General features: G+C 38.7%; 1 protein-coding gene across 6 annotated transcripts in view; it reads right to left on the reverse strand.

Moving 5' to 3' along the window:
- Positions 1 to 12,416, reverse strand: part of PRKG1 (protein kinase cGMP-dependent 1) — a 1,362,786-nt gene that overhangs the window by 328,948 nt on the left and 1,021,422 nt on the right. For all 6 annotated transcript variants that reach the window (XM_039327748.1, XM_039327751.1, XM_039327747.1 and 3 more), the window contains one exon: positions 4,245 to 4,322. In XM_039327748.1, the coding sequence (XP_039183682.1) occupies positions 4,245 to 4,322 (78 nt within the window). The remainder of the gene's footprint in view (positions 1 to 4,244; positions 4,323 to 12,416) is intronic.

Here is a 12,416-nt window from a genome sequence, read left to right on the forward strand (position 1 = left end):
TATCAGGTTGACTCAGAAATACTTAGCTATCACCCAGCCTCTCAAAAAAAAAAAAAAAACTTGAAAGTCACTTGATTTACTTTTTTCTTTCCTATTTATCTACTCCAGGGGTGTCAAATTCAATTTCATTGAGGGCCGCATTAGCATTGTGGTTTCCCTTGGGGGACTGGTGGTCCAGCCAGGAAGGGTCCGGCCTACTGGGTGGGCATGGATGGAATGGGTGTGGCCTACTGGGTGGGCATGGCCAGCTCTACATCGTTCACATCAAGGGTGTCTGTGGGGGCCTGGGCAGGAGTGGGACAGATCTAAGGGTCTCTGGCAGAAGGGGGTGGGACCAGGGCAAGTGCCAAGGCTTGGTCCACTGGAGGAGCCTCACTGTTCCTCTCAGGCCATGCAGGGGGCTGGATGGTGGTGCAGGCTGTCCGGAGACCAGGGCAGCAGAGGTCAAATGCCCAGCCTGGCCCACAAGCACCCCTGGCACCAAGTTCAGCCTCACTTCCCCAAGGGGGTGCCCAGCTGCACTTATCTCCTCCTCAAGCCTACTGCTGCTGTGCTTGCTCTCCTTAGCCAAGTTGCTCATGATGGGTACGAGCGCAAAGTCAGAGGGAGGTCCATTCCCTCTCCATGGGAGGAGACCCGGCTTTGTATCCAAAGCTTCCTTAGCAATAGGATGGGAGACCCCCAGGATAGGCCAGAAGGAGGGGACAAGGGGATGGTGAAAGGGCAGCAGGGCAGGACTAAGGAAGAATTCCCTCAGACTCTCCCTCTCCTTCTTTCTTTCCTTCCTAAGCACAGAGTGGTAGGAAAATATTTGAGATGAGGAATGGAGAAAAACAGGCAAGAAATGCAGCTGGAGAGGTGTCACCCTTTGTGGGGAATGAAGAAATGCACCATCACTTGGAAGTGGCCAGCACATGGCCCTCACCTACTTCACATATCTGGTTTGGTGGATTCTAGGGGAAGGGATGCCATGAGCAACGTGAGAGTTGATGTTACCTGCGCAATGCCACCCAGCCCCCAGCCTGCCTGATTTCGGCAGGCAGCTAGGTGTTCTCCTCACAGCACCGAGAGGCTGAGCCGAGCAGTGCGAATACAAAAACAAGCATGAGCTGGGGAGGTGTCACCCTTTGTGAGGAATGAAGAAATGCTGGCTACCTGGAAGTAGCCAGCACATGGCCCTCACCTACTTCACATATGTGACTTGGTGGGCTCTGGGAGAGGGGATGCCATGAGCAGCGTGAGAGTCAACATTACCCGCGCAATGCCACCCAGCCCCCGGTCTCGGCAGGCAGCGGGGCGCTTTCCTCACAGTGCCAAGAGGTTGAAGCAGACAGAGGAAGTCCAAAAAGAAGTGTGATGCCGCCCAGCCCCCAGCCTGCCTGGTTTCAGCAGGCAGCAGGGTGCTCTCCTCACAGTGCTGAGAGGTTGAGCCGGGCAGTGCAAAACTTGTCAGCTTTGAACCTTGCTGCCTGCTGAAACTGGGCAGATTTAAATTGGGATGAGGAGAGAAAGACAGATTAGAAGTATCTTGTCAACCCACAATTGTTATTCTGTTTGTTGATAACTTTTGACACAGCCTGAAACCTTTTGGTATGAGTTCAGCAATCTCCTTCTCAATCGTGGTGTTAAAGTCTATTTTTTTCCCAAAATGATCATACTGAGATCTGTAAAAGAATATTCTGGGAGACTGAAAAACCCTAATATTACATTGTTCTTGTTATGATTCCTGATTGATTTTGTACAAAATTGTGGTTTTGCTGGAAAATATCACTGTAGGAAAAGGGTATGTGAAGACACCTTGAACCTTTTATGTATACATGTTGGGGCCAGCAGTGGCCTGTTGATAGAGATGTGGGGGCACAGTAGACATATGTATTAGTTGCAGTTCAATTCCCATATTATTATTCCTGTTCTGCTGTTTGTTACTTTTGAGAATCTGTTGGGCAATTGTCTATATGCAAATATGGAATGCAGTGCCATTATCTAGTACAGGTTATAGGTTATTAATAATTGACTTGAACTTTGAACTGTAGGTAACCACCACCAGTGTCTGCTGTTTTTGTCTTTTAATAGATTCTTCCTGGGAATCATTCTGGCTTTACTAGTTCATCTTTTGATCTTGTTTGGATAATTTGGTCTCCTGAATGACTGATTTAATTCTACCAACTGAGGATCTCTGTCAAGTGGGTAAAACAAATATATTTGTAGCCCACTGCCTGATTTTATTTTATAGATAGATCAAAGCTAAGGAGGATAGTGGAGTGGAAGTTACTGAAGTTTTGATGGAATTTGATTATTTTACCCCAAGATGTCAGATGATTAAATTGTCATTAATGAATCTCAGATAAAGAGGGTTTTCTAGAGAGAAGAGTTGACAAAGTGTTATAACAGAATCAGCCATGAAGAGGTTGGTATATTGTGGCCCATGGCTGGGCAACTGATTTGCAAGGATGTACTAATGACATCTAGTAGACACTGTTGAGATACAACAGATCAATCTAAAACTCATTTGACTATTGTCTATGGAAATTTCAGTTATCCAGGTCATGGCTGTCCCAAAGGTGCTTTTTTTAAAAGGCAACTAGACTTTATTTCTTCCTTGAAGATGTTTTGCTTCTCATTCAAGATGCTTGTTCAGTTCTGACTGAATGGTGTGTATATGTGTGGAATGGAAGGATTTATATGTCTTGCAATCATCTGGTTGTTAGCACTCTCTCTGAGTCATTGAGGACACTTGGGGGTTTATCTGTAACCTCAGGGTCACCTGAAAAAGAGTGCAAATGGGTGTGGAACCTTCTTGGAACTACTGAAAGGATTGTTAATAAGAGATAGATGGTGTCTTATGACTCGCCCTCTGTTGAGAGAAGACTAATCAGTTTTAACATAGATGGCCTCTTTGACCTCCCTTTCAAACCAGTAATCCTCTCAATTTATTCTTATTTTATTTATTTCCAATTTTTAACATATTTTTTATTTTATTAAATATTTATTAACACAAAAATACAAAAGAAAATAGGGAGAAAAAAGGAAAGGGAAAAGTGTGGGACAAAGGGAAAAAAGAAAGAAAAGCCGTTGACTTCCAATATCCTTTGATGCAGTAGAATAAGATAATAACATTAAACATCAACTTTTTACTTTTACATAATAATAAAAACTATGTTATCATCATCAACATTTTAGCCATTGTCTACCCAACTGCAGGATGAAGGCCTCCTCCGCATGTTATATACGATGTTATATATGTTTGACAGCAACAAGATTACATTTGCACAAAAATGGAAGGACACTTTGATTCCTACAATGGATGAATGGTTGCAAAAGATAACAGAGATGGCAAAATTGACTGCTTAGATCAAAGAAAAAAATACAATTACTTTTGTTTCTACTTGGATACTGCTTCTGGACTTTGTGCTTGAGGTAGAAAAAACGAAACTCTCAATTTACACTTAGAAACAGAATGGCTGAGCAGGACCAATATGAACAAACTACCTCATGTGGTAAGCTTTAAATGCTGAGCTGCAAAACACCTTATATGTTGCCATTTTTTCCAAAGGCTTTTATAAGTCTTCTTAACTGCTGCTGTCACCAATGTTGTTCCTACCACACCTCCTATCATACCTCCTGGTGAATGGAAATTAAGGCAAAAGCAGACAACTAGGTGGGAAGATTGTTTTGTAGATTCAGATTACTGAAGTAAAACCATCATTTTCTCTTAATTTGCTTTAACACTTAATTATGGAGCTGAGGTCCAAGGATGAATTCAGAGAATTCCAACAACATCTTTAACTTGCAGTGTTTTTACAGATTTCGCAATTGCATTTTTTTTTTTAAAAAAAACCTACTGAATTTCAAAAGTATTTTGCAACATGTGCTGAGTAGTTAACTTATCAAAACTGATATATGAGGACTAGTTCAATAGTAGATTTCCTGAACATGTTTTTGATAGCATACATATTTATATTTTTATACAGGTTAGGGAGCATTTACAGAATACTGTAATGGATGGAAAAATTAAGCATGCAAATATGCTTTGACAGGTACACAATCATTCCTGTCAAGCAGTGAATAGGCTTAAATAAGCAAACAACTTGGGAAGCTCAATGTTTATCCGAACAGGAAGTCACAACATTTAATCAAATATGAAAGCATATATATATGCTCTTAGTGTTTGCAAAAGAAAAAGCAATGGCTGGTGTCTCATCCCTGTAAGTCATTTTCCTTTGAACTGTGTCAAAAAAGCTTACCTTTCCTTTGCTGATTATGAAGAAAGTATCTCCTCGAGCACCTTGCCTAATAATGTACTCTCCATTTTCATAGTGTGTCTGTGGGGGAGAAAATGCAAAAGACAAAAGGAAGCAAATCAGAATGTGTCACATAAAATGAAACACTTCATTGTTTTGTGAAGAAAATATAGGTAGACGTGTCACAAAGCCTGATAATTCTATGCAAAGTTTAACTCTAACTACAGGTTAGAGTTCAACTTACGACCACAACTGAGCCCAAAATTGCTAAGCGAGACATTTGTTAAGTGAGCTTTACCCCATTTTATGACCTTTCTTGTCATAGTTGTTAACTGAATCAATTGTTAAGTTAGTGACATGGTTGTTAAGGGAATCTGGCCTTCCCATTTACTTTGCTTGTCAGAAGGTCGCAAAAGATGATCACATGACCCTGGGACACGGCAACCGTCATAAATATGAATCAGTTTCTAAGGGTCTGAATTTTTATCCTGTTAACATGGGGATGCTTGTTGTTAAGTGTGAAAAATGGTCATAAGTCACTTTTTTCAGTTCCACTGTAACTTTGAACAGTCACTAAATGAACTTTTTGTAAGTCAAGGCTTACCTGTACATCCAGCAGAAAACTCCTAATAACATATTTTTTTACCTTGACCACAACCATCTTTTGTCAGTTTATAGTACACATTGAGGTGTTTTTTTCCCCTTCCTTAATGTTTTCCTGCAAGTGCAGAATCAGCATTTATTTCTTTTTGATCAATCAAATGTTAATTATTGGATGCAACAGGAATTGATAAACCGCTTATCACCTGAGTCAGACATTGTGGGCTGAGAAAGAGTGATTGTCCTAAAGTCACCTAGCCAACTTTCATGGCTAAAATGGCACTAGAAGTCACAATCTCCTGGTTTCTAGCCTTATGCCTTAACCACTAGGTTTGGCTTTCTATTTTACATTCTGGGGCTATGTTGAAAATTTTCTCATATGAAGTCCTTCCTTCCTTCCTTCCTTCTAGAAAAAATATGTTATGTTACGTTATGTTACAACATTAATTTAAATTTAGGTAGCACAATATGAATGGTTAAAATCATTGGAATTTATATTATGTTACAACCTAAAAGAATTTTTTAATAAAATGATCTACTGTTTATATACGATTCCAGAAAAATGTCTAGAATGTATGAAAGTACTTTAAATTTTTGTTGGAAATGTGAACAATATGAAGATATTTGATCATGCCTGGTGGACTTGTAAAAAGATATTTCTGCATTCAAATATATACAATGATCAAAACAATGTTAAAGTTCACTATTCAGCTGAAACCAGAACTTTTCTTATAGGAATTAGTAGAAAGGCAATCAATAACTACATTTATTAGTAACTGAAAATCCTGTAGGGACATTTTGCTGAAAATAGAGAAAAATGAACCATTGTCAAAAGGATTAGAAGCCACTTTATCTTTTTTTTCTTTCTCACTTATTCTCTCTTATTTTCTTTTTCATTTTTTTAATAGTTAGGGTTCTAATAGCATTTTGTAACTTACTAAAAATTTCTTCCATAAAAATTATCTTTTAAAAAGTAAAGTTGAAATTTTGAATGGGAGGATTAATTAATTAATTCTGCCTTTATTATTTTTTACAAATAACTTCAGGCAGTGAACATATCCAACACACCTTCCTCCTTTTATTTTTCCCACAACAACAACTTGTGATGTGAGCTGGGCTAGGAAACAGTAATTGGACTGACGTCATCCAGCCAGCTTTCATGGTTAAGGTGGGATTAAAACTCACAATCTCCTGCTTTCCAACCAGGAACCTTAACCATTAGACCAAACTGGCTTCATATTATATGGTAAGGTGACCAACCGTCCTCCTTTAGGGAGGACAGTCCTCCTTTTGTGAGTTCTGTTCTCCCTCGAAAAGTGTCCTCCTACATGTCCTCCTTTTCGATATTTGAAGACTAATCTGCAGGGCTTTTTTTCTCATAGAATGCTCAGAACGGTGTTCCGGCACCTTTTTTTGATGGTTTTTTTTCCAACTTTTTCATGAGCTGTGCTACTCCCCCTATTGGCTTTTGAAAGCCAATAGGAATTGCTGCTGAGCATGCCAAAACACCCAACCAGCAAACTTTGCACATGTAAGTTGTCTGCAGTGAAGGCAAATTGGCAAGAACTTTGCACCCCTCCCTGCTACCCAACTACACCATCTCCTAGTTAGTCCCGAAGATACCTGGAGGAGACTGGAGTGGTGACGCCATGGTAACTTTCTCTTGATCTTCGGCCCTACTAGGGCAATAATGGCTGTGGGCGCAAGAGGCAGGGGCGGTGGGGCTGCTGCGGCCGGCTGCCCCCTGTGCTGTGGGAGCTGCAGGGCCTGCTCTACATGGGGCTGTGCAGGGTGGGTGGTGGTGCTGGCGGGGCGGCTGCAAGTGGGGTGTGTTGACGGTGGGCTGCCTCCCCGGGGCCAGAGCCAGCACAGCTGGTGCTTTGGGAGCCATGGGGCCCGCTTTACACGGCGGGGCAGCAGTGCTGGCAGGGCGGCTGCGGGCGGGGGCACAGCATGTAAGCATAATTACAATATAAAATGTTATTGTTACAAATGTTTTTATTATGTATTTATCATATTATAGTGTATTCTGTATTATTGTTGCAGTGAATAAAATGTTTCTTTTATTTATGATATTTTTTTCTTCAATTTATTTGTGTCCTCCTTTTCATTGTAAAAAAGTTGGTCACCTTATATATGGACCTGCCAGAAATACACACATAGGCTGTGGAAGTAAAATAACTTGACTTTTCGACAGCTTCTGATGAACTAGCGTATTTTGATCAGTAACTTAATTATTACTAGAATCTAATGTATCTAATGAATGAGATCCAAACCTGAACTGAAAATTGAACTTAATTCTCATTAATTGTTTCTCATTAAACAGAAATTAAGTATTAAAGAATGTCACAGTTCTGGCCTCATTTCTCCTCAGTAAGAACTTGGAAGGAGATGTGAAAGGAGCACTTACCAGATTTGCAAATGGCATGAAATTAAGTAGGGTAAAAAAAACCCCATAGAAAACAAAATTAAAATTCAAAATGATCTTGAGCAGTGAGCTAAAAATAACAGAAAGAAATTTAGTAGACAGAAATGTAAAGTTGTTCGCTTGGCCAATGTATTTGTATGAAGCACAGACAGGAGATATAGGGATGTTTGGTTTGGTAACGGCATACATGAAATGGATCTTAGAATTGTGGACATGAATTGAGCAGTGAGATATGGGTGAAAAAAGGGCAAATTGATTTTTAAACTGCATCAATATTTGTTTCCCAAAAATTGGAAGTAATTTTCCAATAAATTCTTCATTGGTCAAGCTCTTACCTTAAATACAGTCCTGGGCATCACATTTAAAGTAACGTGTACTGAAACGGATGCAAAGAAGGGAATTGAAAATGAAATTTTATTAAAAGAGAAATATAGAAAAGAAGACTTGTTAGTCTTCTTCAGGTCACTGAATGGATGTTACATAGGAGTATAATAGGGCAGGCCTGGGCGTCCTCTTGTGTAACACCCTTTCTGAGTGGTATCCAATCCCTTCTTAAACTTATTTCTTCAAGGCTGAATATTCCTAGTTCCTTCCATTATTCTTAATAACAATTAGTTTATAGTTCTTTGATCATTTGGATTGTCCTTGTCAGAAACTATTCTTGTTTGTCTGATACCAATAACTGAGCATAGTATTCAAATAAAGGCTGACCCAAGTAGAATACAATGGAAATATTATTTCTTCTAATTTGAGTGCTATATTTCAGTCAATGAAGCCTAAAATTGCATTTGCTGTATTTGCAACCACATCACACTGACTCACGTTCAGTTTGTTCATTGTCAGGATTGTTTTCACAAGTGCCATTGCAAAACTAGGTGTTCCATGTTAAATTTTCAGTCAATTTCTAGCAACAGTATTTTGGATCTTATTGATAGTGCTTTTGCTGATCTTAAAATGCCACAAATTATTCTTGGAACTGTTTGCTACTTTCAGTGATATAATTGCTGTTGTTCAGAAAATGCCACAATTGGTTCAGCAGTGATGATTTCTACATGGGGTTCATTGTTCACCTGTTTCCATTTTTCCATCCTGTTTTGTTCTCTTTCAACTGAAGAAAATCTTCAGGCGGTTTTCTTTGACTATTTTCTGACTGCATCGTATCCAGTATTGGGATTCAGCCAGTTTGCACCAGTTGGGCAGAATCGGTAGCTAATTTTTTGTTGCCCAGGCCCAGAATGGACTTCCGGAAGGGGCATCCACACAAAGAACCGGTTGTTCACATATTTGAATCCCACCACTGATTGTATCTCTCATGTATTTTTCTTACTTCGCATCACTAGGCCTATGAATGTAAATGTCACATGACATCACATCCCTTTCTGGTTAACCAGAAGATATAACTGGTGTTTCTGAATAGTCTTGTGTTAATACACTACATCTTCATTGCTGATTGTTTTAATCGTATGTGCAATAGAATGACCCTTATCCTTCACATTTGTCAAATAAAATATTTGTTGAAACAACTGACTAAAACGAAGCTTTGCTTCTTTGCTATTTCAGAAGAGGTGTAGCAGAGAAATTATATAAATACAAGAAAGCAGAAAAGTATGAGATTTTTATGTCCGTTAATGTTTAACAGTCATTCTTCCTCTGGTGATTTAAAAATTAGAAATAAACTTCTATGATAGATTTATACTCAGCCTTGTTCACTGAGTGGATTATGTGTATGTTGGATTCCAAGCTATTCTCATTTGTATATTTTATTTTTCATCTGGAAACAAAGTAAATTGGTAACTCTGATTAGAGTTTACCTGAAGATATAGCATTTTGTGCCACCATGAGACAAAGTGTTGCAAGGATTTTGGTTTGTATTTCACATTCTTTTTTAACCCATACCAATCCATAATATGGATTGTATGTTCTGCATATGAAAGGAGCATACTATAAAAGGATGGATTCTAGCATGGATATTTTTGGATTCATTCATTTTCATTAAAAAGTTGATTTTTTTTATAGCAATACAGAAGAAAATCCTATAGCTCCATATCATATGAATGAATGACCATGGTGCAGTTGTTAATGTCATAAAAATTATTTGTACACTTACCACATGGATTTCATTTTACTCTCACAAACACAAACAATTTATTCATGGAGTGGATTTCAGATAACTTTCAGATATTTTGGAGAAGAAGAGGCAGAGCCTGGGAGCAGAATCAAGAAAGGATTCAGCCTATAATTATTTGCTCCAGCTACTGCCAACAAAGTATTGGAAAGCAAGTATAAAATCAGAATAACAGAGTAGAAGGGACCTTGGAAGTCTTCTAATCCAAGCACCTAATCAGGCAGGAAACCTATACCATTTCAGACAAATGGTTGTCCAATTTATTCTTAAAAATTTCCAGTGTTAGAGCATTCATAACTTCTGGAGGCAGGTTGTTCCACTGATTAATTGTTCTCACTGTCAGAACATTTCTCCTGAATTCTAAGTTGCTTCTTTCCTTGATTAGATCCATTCATTGCTTCTTGTCCTGCCTTCAGGTGCTTTGGAGAATAGCTTGACTCCCTCTTCTTTGTGGCAACCCCTTAGACATCGGAACATGGCTATCATGTCACCCATAATCCTTCTTTTCATTAAACTAGACCTATTCAATTCCAGCAACCATTCTTTATGTTTTATCCTCCAGTCCCCCAATCATCTTTGTTGCTCTTTTCTGCACTCTTTCTAGAGTCTCAGCATCTTTTTTACATTGTGGTTTACATTGGATGCAGTATTCCAAGTGTAGCTTTACCAAGACATTATTAAGTGGTATCAGCACTTCACATGAACTTGATTCTATTCCTCTGTTATAATGCAGCTTGTGTTGGGTTTTTTTGGCAGCTGCAGCAAAGAGCTGGCTCATATTTAGATAATTGTCCACTAGAACTGCACAATCCCTTTCACAATTACTACTATTGAGCCAGGAACCACCTATAGTCCTATACTGTACCTGTGCATTTGGTTTTGTAGAACTTTACTTTTGGTTTATTTGCCTAAATGTAGAACCTTACTTTTTTCACCATTGAACTTCATTTTGTTATATAGGGCCCAATGTTCAAGTCTGCCTATCTTCTGGAGAGTTGACTATTCCTGCCAGCTTGGTGTTGTCTGCAAATTTCATGAGTTCCCCATCTATCCCCTCATCCAAATCATTAATGAAGATATTGAAGGGTACTGGGCCTCACTGCATACTTCCCTCCATGTATATGCAGTTCCATTGAGGACTACATGTTGAGTGCGGTTGGTTAGGCAGATATGAATCCATCTGGTGGTGATGCTATCTAACCCACATTTTTCTATCTTATCAAGTAATAGATTGTGGTCTATTTTATCAAATGCCTTACTGAAATCCAAGTAAATTATATCCACAGCATTTCTCTGGTCCACTAATTTTGTCACTTTGTCAGAGATGCAATAAGATTTGTCTGGCATGATCTGTTTCTGACAATCCATGTTGGCTTTTGCTTATGACTTTGTTTGCCTAAGTAGATAAATAGATACCACTCTGCTGGAAAGGTAACAGTTTTCTATGAGCCTCGACATATAGTTATGATGGCCACATGATCACAGAAACATCTTTGGACAAAGAAACTAGTCTAGGCAAAATAATTAATCCCCTTCCTCAACCAATCTAGCTTCTTCTTTCCCTCCCACTGCTAGAAAAATCACAGTCAAATGAGAATAAGGGATTTCTAGCATTTTGTTTAGCAGTATTTTTAATCAATAGTGTTAGACATACTATCTCTGTTTGATTCTAATCCTTGGGTAAATATTGTGGATCAAATATATTAATGACTCATGGGAATATAACCCATGGGAAGTTTAAGAGATTGAGGTAGGGAAATGGTTGGAAATTTTGACAAACCTAGACATGGAAAATACAATTTTAATTTGGTTGTGGAATGTCTCTCTGTGTGTATAATAGCTAGCTAATTATAATACTAATTTCTATTTTCAGATTTTCAGAGTTACAATCTCTTTTCTTCTCTACTTAGTCCTCATTTTCTAAGTTAATAAAGGTCCTATTCTTGTTCTAATTTCTAGGTAAAGAGAAATACTTCATGTATATTAATACTTCATGTATATTAGGCAAGAAAAACCAAATGCACAAGTACAGTATAGGTGGCACCATGCTCAATAGTAGTAACTGTGAGAGGGACCTCGGAGTCCTAGTAGACAATCACTTAAATATGAGCCAGCAGTGTGCTGCAGCTGCCAAAAAGGCCAACACAGTGCTAGGCTGCATTAACAGAGGGATAGAATCAAGATCACGTGAAGTATTAATACCACTCTTCAATGCCTTGGTAAGGCCACACTTGGAATACTGCATCCAGTTTTGGTCACCACGATGTAAAAAAGATGTTGAGACTCTAGAAAGAGTACAGAGAAGAGCAACAAAGATGATTAGGGGACTGGAGGCTAAAACATATAAGGAACGGTTGCTAGAATTGGGTATGTCTAGTTTAACGAAGAGAAGGACAAGGGGGGACATGATAGCAGTATTCCAATACCTCAGGGGCTGCCATAAAGAAGAGGGAATTAAGCTATTTTCCAAAGCACCTGAAGGCAGGACAAGAAGCAACGGGTGGAAACTAATCAAGGAGAGAAGCAACCTAGAACTAAGGAGAAACTTCCTGACAGTGAGAACAATTAATCAGTGGAACAGCTTGCCTCCAGAAACAGTAAATGCTTCAATACTGGAAGTTTTTAAGAAGAGACTGGACAGCCATTTGTCCGAAATGGTGTAGGGTTTCCTGCCCGAGCAGGGGGTTGGACTAGATGACCTCCAAGGTCCCTTCCAACTTTACTACTATTATTATTATAACTGCAAGAACATTCTGAATACCTGCCTTGTTTAATTTTAGTTTTTTAAAAAAATTAGATAGGCTATTCACAAAAGTTGCTTGATGGCTTAATATTACTAATCCAGTTTCTTTGGAAGAGTTTCATTAATCTGAAAATAGAAATTAGTATTAGAGTTAGCTAGCTGTTGTACACACGCACCAACATTCCGTAACCAAATTGAAACCGTTTTATTTTAGTATCCTTTTGGTCCCAATTGAAAGTGTACTCTTGAAGCCTATCTTGGAATTTATGCTGAATTTTA

This window comes from Crotalus tigris, unplaced genomic scaffold (genome assembly GCF_016545835.1).
Source record: "Crotalus tigris isolate CLP2741 ecotype Arizona unplaced genomic scaffold, ASM1654583v1 scf7180000024366.3429058, whole genome shotgun sequence".
In the NCBI taxonomy this organism is placed as follows: Eukaryota; Metazoa; Chordata; class Lepidosauria; order Squamata; family Viperidae; genus Crotalus; species Crotalus tigris.